The sequence below is a fragment of the Dasypus novemcinctus genome, chromosome 9, assembly GCF_030445035.2.
Source record: "Dasypus novemcinctus isolate mDasNov1 chromosome 9, mDasNov1.1.hap2, whole genome shotgun sequence".
Classification (NCBI taxonomy): Eukaryota; Metazoa; Chordata; class Mammalia; order Cingulata; family Dasypodidae; genus Dasypus; species Dasypus novemcinctus.
In genome coordinates this window covers 68,095,569-68,114,171 of record NC_080681.1, presented here as the reverse complement: position 1 = coordinate 68,114,171, position 18,603 = coordinate 68,095,569, and the positions used below count along the sequence as shown (strand labels likewise).

The 18,603-nt window shown below is 39.5% G+C and overlaps 1 protein-coding gene across 10 annotated transcripts in view; it reads left to right on the top strand.

The window, feature by feature from the left end:
* PATJ (PATJ crumbs cell polarity complex component) overlaps positions 1–17,378 on the top strand; it is a 435,722-nt gene extending 418,344 nt beyond the window's left edge. For 5 of the 10 annotated variants that reach the window (XM_071217419.1, XM_012519030.3, XM_012519029.3 and 2 more), the window contains 3 exons: positions 7,381–7,487; positions 10,310–10,433; positions 15,377–17,378. In XM_071217419.1, coding sequence (XP_071073520.1) covers positions 7,381–7,487; positions 10,310–10,433; positions 15,377–15,523 — 378 coding nt within the window. In that variant the 3' untranslated portion in view covers positions 15,524–17,378. The remainder of the gene's footprint in view (positions 1–7,380; positions 7,488–10,309; positions 10,434–15,376) is intronic. The other 5 variants (XM_071217421.1, XM_012519032.3, XM_012519031.4 and 2 more) reach the window with 1 other exon arrangement.
* Positions 17,379–18,603: the final 1,225 nt, after the last annotated feature.

The window sequence follows — 18,603 nt, the reverse complement described above, 5'->3', positions numbered from 1 at the left end:
CTCAACCCTCTCAGAGCAACAAGTTGACCACCTGGCCTTCCCTAATCCTTGGGGAATGTCCTCCACCCTTTCTGTACCCTGGGGCAGCAAAACTCTCCCAGAACATGAGGCAGGAACATCCACCCTCTTCAACTACTGGGGCAAAGTCACCGTCTCTGTACTCAAGGGTGAGGTTCCTCTCTTGGCCCAAGATGATGTCCTAATTCCAGATCTCAGGTTCCATGGTTTTCTTCATGAAATCATGTCCCCTTCAACCTCTGCTTTCCCTGTGCCTTTTATTCCAGGCTGACAGTGGTTTTGTTCATACAGCTCTCTAAAAAATTCTGTTGGTTTAGCATGCAGGAAGCAGGGGTCCAAGCCATCAGACAATAAGACTTTCCACAAGTCTTTCCAACATAACTGCATCTTCAATCCTGGTTTACAAGTTCCAAGTTTAGTTAAGTCCTCCAAAGGGGCACTTTCATCTGGGATCTTGATTTCCAGAAGCTTGGAATTCCCAGAATCAGTTTCTGTTGTCTTTATGCCTGACAGTTCAGTCCTCAGCATAGCTCTCTCATCTAGCATTTTGCTATAAGCTGTAAGCAGAAGCCAAGCTGCATTCTCTAGGTTTACTTTGGAAATTTCTTCAGGTAAATGCCCAGGCTCACCATTTTCAAATTCTACCTTCCATAAAACACTGCTGGTTAATCTTGCTAAGTTCTCTGTAACTTTAAAACACAGATCGCCTTTCCTCCAGTTTCCAATAATAGTTTCCTCATTTACTTCTAAGGCATCATAAAAAGTCTCTTTAGCATCCATATTGCTATCAACAGTCTCTTCTAAGCACTGTAGGTCTTTTTTCCCAAGCATCTCACAATTCCTCCAAAAAATACCCTTTACCAATATATAAAACCATTCCAGCATTTCAGTAATTGCAAAAGCACTTCCCCACTCCTCGATACCAAATTCTGTATTAGTCAGCCAAAGGGGTGCTGATGCAAAATACCAGAAATTGGTCGGTTTTTATAAAGGGTATTTATTTGGAGTAGGAGCTTACAGATACCAGGCCAAAAAGCATAAGTTACTTCCCTCACCAAAGTCTATTTCCACATGTTGAAGCAGGATGGCCACAGACATCTGCCAGGGTTCAGGCTTCCTGGCATCCTCCCTTCCTCAGCCTTCTTTTTCCTGGGCTCAGAGTTCCTCTCTTCCTGGGGCTTCTGTTTCCTCTGAGAGCTTGCTTCCCGGGGCTCCAACTTAAGGCTTCAGCTTCAAACTACATCAAAAACCCTCCAACTCTGTCCTTTGCCATGCCTTTTATTTATGAGTCCCCACCCACCAAAGGTGGGGTCTCAATGCCCTACTGGCACAAGAGGTCCACCTGATTAAGTAATCCAATATAATCTAATATGCCCAAAGGAAAAGATCAGTTTACAAACATAATCCAACATTTCTTTTTTGGAATTCAGCAATAATATCAAACTGCTACACAATTAAGTAGGAAATGCATTTGAAGGAGGAAACACAAAATGGGGGATAAGTGCAGTTTGAGGAGGAAACTTAATTGGAGTGAGGAACACAAAGTGTGGAGAAAAGAGCAGTTGAAGAGAGATATGGACTCTGGAGGGTAACAGATTGAGAGGAAAAGGCAGACTGAGGAGGAAATATGTTTATTGGTTCTTTCCTTCCACTGACTCTGAGGTCTCTGCCTGTTCCTTAGACTCAGCTTCTATGGACAAAGCCTCTTCACTGTCCTTCACAAGCCTCCCTCTCCTCAGGTAGCTGTTCCCCAACGCACACACATGCACACACTTATGCTCCAGGTGAGAGGCCTCCTCCTCTTTCTCCAGGTCAGAGACTTTCCCATCTTCAGGTAGGCAAATATATGTTTGATAATAACAAGGGTAGAGGAGGATGTGGGAAACAAAGTACTTTTATTAAATGCCTGGTGAGAGTCTAAATTGGTATAACCAACTGGCAGTTTTGGAGGCTCTGTTAAATTTTGTGTATACCGCATCACCTAGCAGTTCCAATTCTAGTTAACTACCTTAAAGACCACTCAAAAAAAGCAGCACTGTGTTTAACAAGGAAAGGCATAAACTTAAAGGACCCATGAGGTTTGAACCACATTAACAGTTTTGAAAGGTCAGTGAAGTTTTGAAAGAGCAAGGAGGACATCGACCACATCTCGGGGTCTCCAGGTATGCGGGACAGAGGAAAGCGTCCTGATCTAAGTGATGCAGAAAACCAAACCACAAGCTGCAGATTTTAGGGTTGGAGGTGGTCCCACCCAGCTCAGGACTCCAAACACCACAGCTCTTGAACTACACATTCAAGATCCGCAGATATTATTAAGAAAGACCTCAAAGCCCCCTGCCTTGCCCTTGGGGAATCCCTGTCCTCCCGTTGTCCTCTCCACTTGCAACTGCTTGTGTCCTATCTGCCTTCCATGCTGGATGATGTCCATCATCCTTAGACTTAGTTTCCTCTACTCCTCATCCCTATTCTTAGAACCTTCCATAGAAGTTTATATACAGGAGTTCAATATTTACTTTAAAAAAAGAGAGAAGAAGAAGAAAAACAAAGAGAAAGAGAAATGTGTAAACTTCCCATTATATTTGCCTTTCCTCCTCCCAAAAGCACACAAATAGGTATCTCCCAGCCATACCTCCAAGTTGTTCAGACCCTGGTGTTGATGCCGGGGGAGAGCATTTCAGATGCAGGGCTGAAGCAAAACAAGGCAATGAATTTATAGGTGTTGTACACCCACACCCTTAGGAGATAAGGTTAACCCGTTCACGCACCTTCCCAGGTGTAACTCTCCTACCTATCAAATGACTAATGCACTCTAAGACCAAGAGGCTTGATGCAAATGTTGTGGGGCTGAAAAATCTTTCTGGGGGTGAGAGGATTGTGCAGACATGGTCAGCAGACAGTACATGTCCAACTTCCTACCAAGCATAGAAATTTTTTTAACTTTTCATTCCTAATTAATAGATTTCAAGTCTCTATTTGAATGCTTGCCTTGATGGGGTGCTCATGTCCTAATAATAGGTACTGTTCCACTGCATAATTACTTAGTTACTAGAATTTTTTCCTCCTTAAAAGAGCCTAAGTGAGGGTGGGGGACAGGGAGTTAATGCTTAACGGATACGGAGTTTCTGTTTGGGGTGGTGTAAAAATTGGGGTAATGGATGATGGTGATGATGGTAACAAATTATCATGAATGTAATTAACACCACAGAGTTGTACATTTGTAAGTGGTTAAAATGGGAAATGTTAGGGTGTATATATGTTACCACAATAAATTTTTTAAATAATTTTTTTAAAAGTCCTAAAACCATCTCCTTATAATCTTCATCAGTCTCACTCTACTCTGTGGAAATTCAAAGAATTGGGTTCTGTAATCCCTGTTCCTTATGGAACACTTTAGAGTTATTCATTCATTCCACAAGTATTTATTGAGCAATTACTGTGTGCCAAGCACATAGTAACATTGAACTAAAGAAAACAGTCCATAACTTCATGTATCCTTTATTAAGAAAGGAGAGTTAGGGAGCAGATTTGGCTCAACTGATAGAGCATCCACCTACCATATGGGAGGTCCAGGGTTCAAACCCAGGGCCTCCTGGCCCATGTGGTGAGCTGGCCCATGCATAGTACTGATGCATGCAAGGAGTGCCATGCCACACAGGCATGTCCCCCATGTAGGAGAGCCCCATACACAAGGAGTGTGCCCCGTAAAGAGAGCCACCCCATGCAAAAAATGTGCAGCCTGCCCAGGAGTGGTGCCGCACACAGGGAGAGCTGATGCAACAAGATGACACAACCAAAAGAGACACGGATTCCTGGTGCTGCTGACAAGAATGCAATCGGGCACAGAAGAACAGTGAATGGACATAGAAAGCAGGCAATGGGGTGGGGGGGGGGGCAGAGAGAAATAAATAAATCTTTTTTTAAAAAAAAGCAAGGAGAGTTAACAGTCACACAAATAATGTATCATCTCAATCAGTGAGAAATACTTTGAAAGGAAAACAGGAGAAATTAAATGGGGGTGGTCAAAAAAGGCTTGTATAGGGGAAGTAGCATTTAAACTGAGCCCAGGGTGACTGGGGTACGGAGAGTTCAGGCAGTGAGGACTGGGGCAGAGTGAAAATACATAGGGTCAGAGTGGTGAACCTTTCTGTGTGTAAGTAGGGATCTGAATTTGATTCCAAGTACAAAGAGACAAAAAAACAACAACAACAACCGAAGTACAAAGAGTTCACAGAAAGACTTAAGCAGAGGAGTGCCATTATCCATTTTATATCTAAAAAGATAACTGGCTGCTGTGTGAAGACAGAAGTTAGAAGAAAATGAGGGAAGCGGATTTGGCTCAACTGATAGAGCATCTGCCTACCACATGGGAGGTCCAGGGTTCAAACTCAGGGCCTCCTGACCCATGTGGTGAGCTGACCCATGTGCAGTACTGATGCCTGTAAGGAGTGCCGTGTCACACAAGGGTGGCCCCGCGTAGGGGAGCCCCACACACAAGGAGTACGCCCCATAAGGAGAGCTGCCCAGCATGATAAAAGTACAGCCTGCCCAAGAATGGCGCTGCACACACGGAGAGCTGATGTAGCAAGATGACATAACAAAAAGAGACACAGATTCCCAGTGCTGCTGAGAAGAAAACAAGTGGACGCAGAAGAACACACAGCGAATGGACACAGAACAGACAACCGGGGGGGGGGGGGCGGGGGTGGAGGGGAGAGAAATAAAAAATCTTTTTAAAAAAAATGAATAGGGATTTCAGTTAAAAGACAGTTGATGATGATGGTTTCAACTAGTATGGTCATAGTGATACAAAAAATAAATGAATTTCAGAAGCACTTTGGAGGTAGAATCCGGAGGACTTGGTTACATACAGGAGGCCCGGGTTCCTATTCAGAAGGGAGCACCTATATGGCTAGCATCGGCATCCTTTCCAGTTGGACAGTCATCAGACAGCAATTTTCAAAATTCCACTTAGCAGATTCCTAATTGAGCGGCGTGAGGTACCATTTATTAAGACAATGAAAATTAGAGGAAAAATGAATTGAAGGGAATAGGTGGTTGAAGAGCTCGAATTCGGTTGTGTTGATTTTAATAAGCCTTTAGAATATTAAAATGCAGATATCAAGCTAGCAATTGGGTATAGTAGGCTAGACTGGGAATTGCCAGGATATTATTGGAATTTAAAGCAATGGGAATGTGTGGTAGCACTTAGAGCTTGAGTGTGCAAGTGAAAGAGGGCCCAGGACTGAGAGTCATAGAGAGGTGAGTAGAAGAAGAGCAAAGCGATGATGAATGGATCCGAGTAGCAGGAAGAGAGCCAGAAGAGTGTGGGTCATGGAAGTCTGGACTAGGTAAGAGGTACTGAAGCTAGAAAGAGTGGTTTATAAAGAAGGCATGGGTTAAGAATAGGTGAGGGGGCAGGAAGGAAAACATAAAAACTTTTAAAATGAACAACAACAAAAAAGAATAAATGAGGTGACAGCGACTTCTGCAAAGACAATTCTTGCAACCCACTCTCTCTGGATGAAAGCAGAAAGAACTGGTGATAAGAGGAGGAGCTTTCAGAGTGGGAGCATCAGCCATTTCCTACTTAAGTCTTATTCCCTTAAATATCCCCCAATAAATTGTCATTCTTCATATGATGATGTTTCCAGAAGATCCTAAACTTGCACATAGCAATGTTTTCCCTAGAATAGGATGCTTCTGGCCCAGCCACGGCAGGCCTATCACCCTCTTTGTTCTAAAATACTTTAAACAGATGTAGTTAAACTTAGCAACTTAGGCAGCGGTGCCCTCTTTTGGCTTATTCTGAAACTGCAATCAAAGCAATCCCCTTTGCACTGCTGTCAAGCAAAATCCCCTCACTCTGTACTCCTGCAATGAGTATTATAACCTAGAAGTAGGAGGAAGAGCTTTTGAAAAATAAATTCTGTTGATTAGTTGAGATGCAAGAAAACTACAGAGTAAGCAGGCAAGGCAGGCTTTTATGACATAAATTTAACATCATAAGCAAAATCCATTAACTAAGCTGAAGCTCAGATATAACATCATTTGAGTGGCAGAAGCTGAACTCTACAACTCCATTCTGGTTCCTAGTTTAGATTCTCAGATCAGTGCCATATTTCGTCTGAATACTTTGGAATGTTATTTGCAGAATACAAATATAAAGTGAATATTTAAATATCATTACTCTTATAGTTTAGGAATATCTAAAAGGCAAATCTCAGGGAGCCAGAGATATTCATTTACTCATTCTTTCATCCAACAAATATTTGTTGAGCACCTAATATTTGCCAGGCACTGTTCTTTGTGAAGAGATATGGTAATGAACAGAACAAACTTCCTGCCCACACATTCTAGTATGAAGTGATAGACAATAAATAAGATAAAAATATATACAGTTCAATAGATAGCAATAATGGTAAGGAGGAAAACATAAAGCAGGGAATGGGAATATGAAATGTTGAGCTGGGGAGTTGGTGTAGAAATAAAAAGTAACCTGGGAAGGTGACTTTAGAATAAAGACCTGAGGGAAGTAAAGGAGCTTAGCCATGCACATACTAAATGCAGAACATTCCAGACAGAAGGCACAGCAATGGAGCCAGCATGGCTGGAGCAGAGTGAACAGAGAAGAGAATGTTAGGAGATGAAGGCAGAGATGGTACAGGCAGATCACTTAGGGCTTGTAGTCAAGACTTCAGCTTGTGTTCGGAGGGAGCTGGGTTTCCACAGGGTGGTTTTAAGTAGGTAATCTGCTATATTTTAGCAGGACTATTCTAACTCAGTCCTGGTCTAATCATTTCCATCTATACTACACTCCTTCAGTTATCTCATCTCTTGAATTTAAATACCATTTATGTGTTGATGACTCCCAAATCTGTATCTTAAACTCCACTTCTCACTTAACTCCAGGTCCATAAATCTAATCACCCACTTGGTATCTCTAGTGGGATGTATAATAGGTATCTCAAACTCAACATATCCAAAATTGAGCCCTTTCTCCCACCAACCTTTGCTCCCATTGTCTTTGTTATCTCAGGTAATGGCAACTTAATTCTTCCAGTTTCAGCAAAAAGATTGGTATCATCTTTGGTTCCTATCTGATAGACAGAGGTGGTACTCCAACAGTTAGAGGTTTGGGAGATATGAAGAAGTGATCAGAATGGTGGAAAGGAAACTAGTAGATTGTGATGTCGGGAAACCAAATGGAGAAGACAGTTAGAGAAAGAGAATAAAACCATTGAGTCAAAAGCTGCTCATAGGTCAAATAAAATGAAGAATAAGAACTGACCGTTGGATATATCATGGTTTCTCTTAATTTTCCCCTGCCTTATCATGGGTTGTCGTGTTCCAAATTTTCCCCAGGTTGTAGCAGATACCAATATAAGCGCCATAGCAACTCAGCTTGAAAACATGTCTGCAGGCTACCATCTTGGTTCACCCACTGCTGAGCATCATTCAGAAGACACAGAGTGAGTATTCTAGATGCATTGTGCCTATTATGTGCATGGACAAAGCTCAGTGAGATCTTCCCCAGATCTAGAGTGTACTTTATGAAGAAGAGGAGAGGGAAGTGCACATTACCTTCTCTAATTCCTACATAATCTCGGAGAAGGCACCATAGTTCCCTTATTTCCCACAAGGCTTTATTCTACTCTACGAGTTCTTAAAAGGTCTTTATCACAGGGCTTTTGCCTATACTCTGTCACTTTGACATGGTGCACAACAAATGCATCAGGTGTACCCTGCTTTTTTATGCAAGGAACCATGTTTCTTCAATTTTCTAAACTAAAATATTTTCCAAGATTAATTCTTATTGCTATACTTGCTGGCATTCTTCATTTAAACTGCAGTTAAAATTGCTCATTAAGCTGTTTTTCTCAAACTAGAATGTGCATAAGAATAATATAAAGAACATGTTTAAAAATACTAATTCCTCAGGCTCTGTGTGCAGAGATTCTGATTGGGTGGTCTACAGTAGATTCTAGAAATTTGATTTTAACAAGCTTCTCTGGGTCATTCTGCTACAGATAGGCAGAGGAACCCTTACTACTTAAATGCTACCTAAAATTATTCCTCTCTGTACCACTAGTGCCTGGTCATTAGTAGATGCTCAATAAATGTCTTTTGGACTAACCTAAATGGTTTATTTGCAGAATTTCATCATCACAGCCATTCCCAAGTCTTTTCCTGGCAGTTCACTATCTTAAATGACATCTTTTGGATTTATTTTTCTTGAAAAAAGAATGTTAAATTAAGCATATTTTACTTTTTTCTCATTATAAAAATAGTACATGGCACACCATTAAAATATGACAAATATATAAATGTATAACAAATGACCCCTTTCCATAAAAAAAAAAAAATACCTAGGTCCCTTCTAGCATCCTTTGATATGCCTAAGGAAATATAGACATGCCCATGCTAATCCTGGTTCCTGTGCTATAACTGCACAGACCCTCTGCCAGGTTGGGAACTACTAGCTTCAAAGAATTTTAAAAATCACCTGTAATCCCACCATTGTGAACACTGGGAGATATTTTTGACTAGTCTTTTATATGAAAGTAAATTAAAACTGACTGAAAATATTATGGCATCATAAGATAGGTGGAGGTAAATGCCATCAGATGTTGCCAGTTGAGGAGTGCAGATGCACTCCCCATCTCCCCATGAAAACAAGTCTCTTGTTGAGAACAGACACAATTATGAAGGTCTCTAATGATTTGGTGGACCCTAGGGCCTGGCTCCGAAACAGTGGCTTTGGGTATCTAAGTTCCCATTTCAGTATCTTTGGAAATGGGGACTGTTTTTGAAAGAGGAAACATGAATCAAATTCTTGTCTAGCCATGAGCCATTGCTGAAAGTGCTTCCAGGGCCACAAAGTGGTGAAAAGTAGAACCCTTATCTATGATGTCATTACCGTTCAGCCACAGGGGATAATTCATTATTATTTCAGCAGATGTTTATTGAGCACCTTCCTAAGGCCAGACTGTATACAAGTGTTAAGTCCTAAGGATTCAAACTTAGAAATGTAGGTAAAATATTGCCCCTGTCCTCTAGGAATTGCCAGAGCACTGGAAAAAGACACATAAGTCCATGATTAAAGAGTTCATAAGTGTATGAGAGATATCTTCTCAGAGAGATCCATAAACACAAGGGCCCGTGAAAGGGGCCCAACTCAGGAAGCGTAGTAGAAGAAGCTAATGCTTAAGCTGAGTTTTGAAAGAATTGGAATAAACACAGGTGGTATTAACATAGACATACCACACCAATACAAGGTTAACAATAGAGTGGTATGTGGGAATCCTCTGTTTTAAGCATGTTGTTCTATAAACCCATAACTTCTCTGATTAAAAAAAAAGTTAATTTTCATGGCATAGACATTCAACAATTAATTTGGATGTCTGCTGTAAATAACCAGTAAGTATATCAACAAACAACTGGTTTCATTGTGTACCTGCTGAAAATCAACCCTAAAGAAAGCCATGCAAAGTTGAGGAGAGGACAGGGAAGAATATTCTAGTCAGACAACAGCATAGTCAGAGGTTGCGTATATCCCAGTATTGCAAATTTCTCTAAATATCTGGATGGCTGGATTTATATCAGATGACTCTGCCCCTCAGACATGCATGTTGCCACAAAACAAGTGATTCCAGTGTACAAATACAGACCTACTACAAATGAGATGATAGTGTCTGGGCCACCAGAGTTCTTCGCTGGGTGCCCATGGGACAATAGCATTTGGGAATAAGAAATTGGCATTAGCTAAGCTTAGATTAAACTACTTGAGCCCACCTAGGTAATTTAATTTTTAGCCATGTTGTTTCTGAAAGAGACTTCCACACTGTATGAAGCTTTGAAAAACCAAATTATACATTTGAAATAGATTAGCATCATCTATTTTGCATCACTTTGGTTTCTCTTCTCTCCTGGATTTCAGTTCTCATTCATACAGTCATGATCCTGCATTTGTGACAAGCAAAGTGCATAGTGCTTGGAATACGCAGATAACTAAGACTTATGGAATTCATAGTCTGATAGGGATAAAAATGGTAAAGTAATCACGATGCAGTAGAGTAAGTGCCAGAATGGAAACGTGGACCAAATACAAAGGGAACATAGGGAATTAAAAACTAAGTTTCTAGATCGCTCTTTGAGAGATTGATTTAATAGGTTGACCTTTCTTCATAATTTCGCAGTATGAAAGTCTCTATCAAATCTATGTTCTTCCATTAAAATGAAATTCCCTCTCCATATCCATTCTTCAATTAAATGGCATGCATTGTGTTTTCAGAACACCTCCACCTAAGATTATTACTTTGGAGAAAGGCTCTGAAGGATTGGGGTTTAGTATTGTAGGGGGTTATGGAAGTCCCCATGGAGACCTGCCAATTTATGTCAAGACTATATTTGCAAAGGTATTTTTTTCCTTTTATTGTACTTTTTAAAAAATTAAACCTAGGTGAGATTTTTTTAAAGTGCTTTGCTTTGCCTTACATTTTGGACTAAACCTGGATATGTGCATGTGTGCTTCTTTCATTTGAATATTATAGGAAACTTCAGCACCAGACTAGTGAAAGAAGAGTTCTTTTATAATAATGGAGTCACAAGAAGCATAGTTTTCTATGGACCCTATTACAGAAGTAGAGGCTAACAGCTTGTAAAGAGTATCTTCTTTCAGTAATAAAGAGCAGTGCCATGCTGTTTGGAAGTTGCCTTGAGAGTATTGTTCCAAGAAAGAACAAAGATTTGGCTTTCTCTTTTAAGAAAAGCTAGACACGGGAGGGCTGAAGTATAAACTTAGTACCAGCCTCAGATCCATGCAAGCATTAATGGATGCCCATCACTGGAAATCCCAGGATACTTTCTCTTTCCCACTACTCTACTAAGTAATAACAAGATCAGTCCAGCAGATGAGAGTAAGCCTGGGTAATAAAGTGTTTTCCAGGAATTAAATATTACTTCCAACATATCCTGCTTAACTAGTATACAGGTCATGGGGTTCATTCCTGCCACTGCCTCTGGATGGCTTTTAGATAAATTATTTTTAACTTCCTTGTGGTTTAAAAAATTGAAATTTAATTTTATTATAAATTTTGAAGCTCTCTGAAGAGTATTTAGTATTGATATGATAGCTTTTTCTTTTTTGTTTTTATCCCAGTCATTTGTTAATTGACCCAATTGCCTCTTGCTCTTTTATTTTCCTAAAGAAAGAAAGATCTTCAAAAGAACTAAACAGTGAACCCTAAGTTAACCATGGACCATAGTTAATGGTGCAGTTACAAAACTGTGGCTTTCAACAGTTGTAACAAATGAATGTATCACTGCAATGGGGGGAAAAAAGAAATAAGATAGATTCTGTCCCTTACTTATACAGTATTTATTATATAGTAAACACAAGTTCACTTTTATGAGTCATTTGTATTTGCTTTTGGAAAGTATCAGGTAGCTGCAGATTTGGCCAACTGTGTCCATCTAAGGCATATTTTTCCCAAACACATGCGGTTATACTGGTGGCAGGCAAAAGGGAAGAGGGAAAGAAACATTCTGGGTAACAGTGGTGCTCTAGTCTGGTAACCCCCAAGATGGATAAACCACATAGAGACCATCCTTCTCCTAAGATACTACTTAACAATATAAATAGTTGTGATAATTATTCTTTGGTGGCTCTGTTATATTTGCTTTTGAAAGATCTGGCTATAGAGATAAGGATAGTGAAAAGGCTACAAAGTACTTAGTCCCCACATCTTAGCAAATCCTGCCAGCCTGACTTTGCCCTTGTAAAGCCCTTCACTTCATGGTAACTGCGGGCAAATCAGCTGCAGTCCTGAGAGAGGACTGTTTGGCTTCTAAGGTCTTTTGACCCATGTCCCAGAGTCCCTCAGACTGTACCTGACATAGACTTTGGGATGGGAGCCTGGCACATTCTTCCAGTCACCAGAACGTACAGCTGTAAGTAAAATGGCCATGCACTGCTGATGAAATTTGAAAAGAGGATACCACCAAATCATAGTGGGATATGAATAGTGGGAGTGATGAAGGGACTGAAGCTTATACGCAGTTTAATGGGCCTTGTTGAAGGTGTTTATTCAGGAAACACCTATCAAATGAGTAATATAATAAATAATAAATACTGAATATCCTTGGTATATTTTTTATGGAATGGGCCTTTTTTCCTAAGGTGAGGCAACATAAAAATGCAAAATTATGAGTTTAGAAAAAAATTGTAAGCCTAACTTACTTAGTTCAGTCAGTCTCAGTAAAATATTACAATGTAAGTAATAATCATCATCATTATTAGATAATCCCTTGGAGTTTATTATAAGATATATCTGTTTATTTTTTCTTTTTCTTTCTGTCATGTAAACGAATATATTCACATTTAGAAGTTTTCTATCAAGAATCAATTCTAAAATGAATTCTACCTCTGATCTAAACATTTCCCCTTAGGGATTTTCAAGATCTATGAACTATAACTATATGTTTCGTGTTTCTTTAATACATGTATTCTTAGAAATGTTTCTCTTTTTAGTTTTCTGGAGATCAGATAGCCACAGGGTTTTTTATTTTTATGTGACCTTTTTTGTATCCTGAGCTTCTTCTAATAAGTCTCTTGTTCAACTAAGAAACTAATTTGGCCCATTGAAATCCCCCCACCCTATCCCCCACCCCATAACAGACATTGTGAAGCATCACAGGTGTTTGAAGGTGCAGGAAAGTTGCAAGACTTAGTCAATCTGATTAAGAGGCTGTCAGGACCTTCCATTTTCTTTTAGATGTTTGTTTGATTGCAAGATTCAAAATCAAAGCTATTTTAGTTCTTTTAGCAGCTGATTTTTACCATAAGCCAATAGGAAGCAGGTCTAAAGACTTTGATGACATCAAAATTTAGAGAATAGTTTTTCAGAACCTATGAAATCTGAAAACGTGAGTTTGATTATCAGTAGAGTTTCATTTTACTATATTACTTCCATCATCACTGAGTAACTATCATGTGCCAAATGTTTAATCCTTAGAACAGACCACAGTGTAGATAGCATACTCATTTTCAGCATCTAAAAACGCTAAGTAACCAAGTTGAGACAAATATCACGTAGGTAGAGCCAAAAGTCTTCAAGCCATTTATTTCTTTCTTCCCGTCCTTAGTCCACAAATACCATGTTGATAGTAGGAGATCAGGTACAGGGCAGTAAGAAACTATCAAGTAAGCACAGCAAGACCTAAAATAGTGTACAAATCCTAGAAAGATGAAAAATCATCCCTTTTTTGCATTGCTGAAAATAAAGGTAAAACATGAAGAACTTAACATGCTTCATTGAAACTACTCAGATAACTAAAGTTTACTGAAGCCCTTAAGTCTTAGCATGTAAAATTTAATAAGATCAGGGGGAGTGGATGTGGCTCAAGCAGTTGGGTACTTACCCCCATAAGGGAGGTCCTGTGTTCAGTTCCCGGTGTCTCCTAGAGAAGATGAGCAGACAGACAAGGGAGCTACCCGGGGGAGGGGGGGATTTAAAAAAAAAATTAGGGAACCGAACTTGGCCCAGTGGTTAGGGCGTCCATCTACCACATGAGAGGTCTGCGGTTCAAACCCTGGGCCTCCTTGACCCATGTAGAGCTGGCCCACGCACAGTGCTGATGCGTGCAAGAAGTGCCCTGCCATGCAGGGGTGTCCCCTGTGTGGGGGAGCCCCACACGCAAGGAGTGCGCCCCGTAAGGAGAGCCGCCCAGCACGAAAGAAAGTTCAGCCTGCCCAGGAATGGCGCCACACACATGGAGAGCTGACACAACAAGATGATGCAACAACAAAAAAAAAGAAACACAGATTCCCATGCTGCTGACAACAACAGAAGCGGACAAAAACAAGAACACACAGCAAATGGACACAGAGAACAGACAACTTGGGGGCGGGGGGAAGGGGAGAGAAATAAATAAAAATAAATAAATAAATCTTTAAAAAAAAAAGAACATCAAATTAGCCTAGTAACTATGCATTTATCCATTAGAGTTACTTATTTGACACATTACTTTCTAAAAAGAGAAGAAGAAAAAAGATTTGAGCAAAAATTGCTCATTTGCAAGTTATATAATTTTGATATGTCTCCCCCAGGATACACATGATTTTGAACATTCTTTATTAAGCCACTATATGACAACTCCACTCTTCGCAGTTTTGAAATTCTGGATGATTCTTCCACCACGCCTAGGTTCTCCATGCTAAATACAGGTGAATGGGAGTCTCTGGAGCATTAGTGCCACTTAACTTGGCTTAGTGCCTGGACACCTAAATTTCCCCAGCAGTTCCACCTCGTTTAGAGAGTGCTCAAACACTGCCTTTCCAATGGTTTTTTTTTTTTTTAGGTACCAGGGCCGGGGACTGAACCAGGACCTTGTATGTGGGAAGCTAGTGCTCAACCACTGAGCCACATCAGCTCTCCTGAATCGGTTTCTTCCTTTGTTTGCTTGTTGTTTGTTATTTTTGTTTTGCTTTTAGGAGGCACTGGGGACTGAACCCAGGACCTCCCATGTGGGAAGCAGGCACAATCAATTGCTTGAGCACATCCACTCCCCTCCAAAGGATTTTTAAGTTACCCCCAATGGATAGAGAAATCCTCTTGTAAATAATTTTCTAGATCTTTTCCTCCCTTCCTAGTCCAAAATATGTCTAGTAATATGCCATTTTAGATAACTCTAAGATGGAAAAAAAACAGACTTCCCTTGCTTTGTGCCATTTTGAGGAGCCATGCATGACTGAGTATAATCTACAGGTAGTTATTTGGAAATCTGTTTAGATGGTCAAAGATAAATAAAATAAAGTTGAAGCTTTTGAATATGATAGTGCAAGGTTTCAGAAATGCTACCTTTTTATATTTATTGAGATAGAATTCACATACTATACAATTCACCCATTTAAGGGCTACAGTTATTTTTTGGCAGACCACCAAAGTGCTGATAGTTTAATAATGCAATGGGGACCCTTAATAATGATGGTATTGCCAACAGGACTAACACCAGGTTCTATTCTATTATAGCCATCTCTTCTGAATATTATGTTTCCATGAATATGACATGATATAGCATCCACTTCCACTTAATATTGTATATTGAAATAAAGTTCTACTTACAGTTAAAGAAATGTACTAATCCACTAACATGTTATTTAAATCATAATTATGGTCACAATTCAACCATTACTACTAAAACAACAACTTACAGTTTTCTTAATTTAAATACATTACCTAAAATAACTTTAATTGGTGGTTTTAAAAGTTATTCTTTTACTATACAAGTTAGAGGTTTTCATGTTATTTGAATATGAATTGCTTTCCCTGGATTAAATAGAAATGTTTTTTGTTTGTAGGGAGCAGCTGCAGATGATGGCCAGTTGAAGCGAGGTGATCAGATTTTAGCTGTCAATGGTGAGACTCTGGAAGGTGTTACTCATGAACAAGCTGTGGCCATTCTAAAACACCAGAGAGGGACTGTGACCTTAACTGTGCTGTCATGAGCCTCAGCTCCAGACCATGCAATAGATGTTGTTTTAGAACATCCAAAGGAAGGTGAAGTTCAGGGTGGGAATGAAAAGCAGCCTCAACCTTCACTCTCACCACTTCATCCTCTCTGCCAAGAGATGGCTGAGGTTTCAAGGGAATTTCCCAAAATCAACAGTCATCTCCCTAACATCAGCAGCTTCTATCCCTCTTGGTGAGGTTAATTTCTAAAACTTGAATGAGACTTAGATATTTTGCATTTAACATCAAAGCCTGTCAACTAGTAGTAAGTGGTCTGATTGTATTTGCTGAAACTGGAGTTAACAACCCCTCCTTCCTTATGCCCTCCTCTCCCCTTTCCCGTCTCATACAGAGGCATAACAGCAACCTCAGATTGCATCCCATGAACAGAAACAAATGCTAAGCGACTTGCCATCTCACTCATGATTTACCTATGCTAATTGTCTCTTCAAGTAGGCCAGAAAACATTAGCAGTGTAATTAACTTAGCAGTGATCCCCATGATGAAACACCAGATTCCCCAATGGGAAATTACTGTGCTTTCTTCTATATGACTTTCAGTCAAATAAGTTTCAGATTCATTTCTCTGGATATGTTTCTCATCAGTGATTTTGATGAGTCAATTTTCAGATTGTAAGAGGAAAATGCACATAATCTAAAAACTTTAAAGGCTCTCTGTTTTTTGAGCTACATAAATGCATACCACTGAGCAAACACACCTCATTCCCCATAGGAACTATTTGCATCTATGTTCTTAATCTAAAAATGTTAAATTATGTTCAAGTCTGGAGGTTCATCTAGAGTTAATACTAGCTCAGTAGGCAGGTATCAAGGCATTTCCACCACTCAGTCTTCAACTGTGGAGGCCAGAGACTCAGAATCAGCATAATTTGCCTCAGGTCAGATGGAGTCTGGATGAATTTCCCTCGTGTGAAGTAGGGTGATAAATTTGATTATCCTTCTCCTTAACTCCATACCAGTCAACCTTGCAGCACAGATTGGAAGAACCTAGATAGAGCAATGTGTTCTGCTGCAAAGTAACTGAGCAAATGAACTGGAACTCAGGATCAGTGATGGAGATGCTTGTCTAATGTTTCCTGATCTCCAAAGAGCCTCCTATTTGCTGAAGTTTTTTGTATACTAAGAAAGTGCTGAATGTAACATTTTAAAAAAATAATAAAGAGATCATAGGGGAAAAAAAAGAAAGCAAATATAGCAGAAAAGATGAGGATACCTTTAAAGTTGATTATGGACATTTTATTCAGGTATTAATAGGAGAAAAGGGGAAATCTTAATTAGTGAACACTATGGAGTTCTCCATAAAATATGTACCATGAAGGATGAGTACCAGGGTCAATAATAGAAATAGTTTAGTTTTATTTAGCTAAAACACAATGCTGCAAATTGTTCACAGTAATTGTCAATTTTAATGGGCTCTAATTTAAAATGTTATTTAATAAGTATAGATTTTAATTGAGAATTATCTTTGAGTAGATGTAATCACAAAGTGCATTAACTCTTCTTGGAATATTTTGTGGCTATTCCAAAGTATAGAGTGCCTGAATTTTATGTTTAAAATGTCTTTCATGACTGGTATTAAATTTTCTGAAATCACACATGGCTTTTGAAATGTCTGATGTATTCATGATATGCAGTATTGTTAGGATCTGACCTTTCAATGCATGAGAAGCTACCAACCTCTAAATGTTCCTATATTAGTTGCATGTGCAGCCAAGAAGAAATGAAGCCCAAGTAAAACTTGAAAATTTACCTTAAAACACATATACTACTTTAAAAATGTGATTCTGCTTGATTTTGATGACATGGCCATTAAATATACATTTTGAAATAATGTGTTGTGGTTTTTTATACATTATCTTTTTTAGGTCATGCTATTCAAAGTCTACTGCTAAAGGAATTTAGATGTTCTGTAATCCCTGCAATAAATTGACAGAACCACTGCTTCTTAAAACTGGTTCTGTCTGTGCTTGTAATAAACTGTTACCTTTTGTAGCAGTTTGATATGGTTATGAATTCCAAATATAGATATTGGATTATGTTTGTAATCAGGTCTGTACCTGGGCATGATTGAGTTATGATTAGGGTTTTGATTGGGTCACATCATTAAGGCATTGAGTCCCCACCCATTGGTGGGTGGGAACTCACAGATAAAAGGCATGGCAAAGGACAGAGTTGAAGGTTTCTGAGGTTGGAGTTTTGATGCTGGAGTTTGATTCTGAAGTCTTAAACTGGAGCCCCAGGAAGTAAGCACACAGAGGAAAGAGTACCAAGCCCAGGAAGAGAGGACCTGAGCCAGGAGAAGAACACAGGAATAGAGACAGCTCTTTAGACACAGCAGAAACCCCAGGGAGATAGACAGTATTCATCTGATAGTCTACAGCTGACCTTGTGGAGAAAATGGAGAAACTGAGCCCAGAGGAACCCAGGAAGCCTGAACCCTCACAGACGTCAGCAGCCACATGAAAACAGATTTTGGTGAGGGAAGTAACTTATGCTTTATGGCCTGGTAACTGTAAGCTCCTACCCCAAATAAATGCCCTTTATAAGAACCAACTAATTTCTGGTATTTTGCATCAGCACCCCTTTGGCCATCACAATTCACTGACAAACTGACCGGATGTGAAGATGGGAATGTGTGGAAGGAGTAGTACTCTTACAGTCACATATAGTGCTTTGGTCTCATCATTTGAGCTAACATTTAAGTATAATAATGGCATCACTAGAGGGTATTAGCATAAGAGGAAAGTAAACCAGGAAAAATGAAACTGAATGTATGTATAAGATGTTTCCAAAGATTCTAAATAAAGGACCAAATATATATATATATAATGTGAAATGTTTAATTTCTACATTTGACTATGGATTCTCCATGCCCCCTCCCCCCACCAACCAGCCACTCGTTTCCTAATAGAAAAAAGTCCAAATTTTCACAAGGCTTTCCAGTGTCCTGTTAAATGATGGAATCCAGTAACAGCTGTCTCTGTTATGTATTAAGTGCCATATATGTTGCTGGGCACTAGAATAAATGTTTTACAAAAGAGCTAGTATATTGGTTC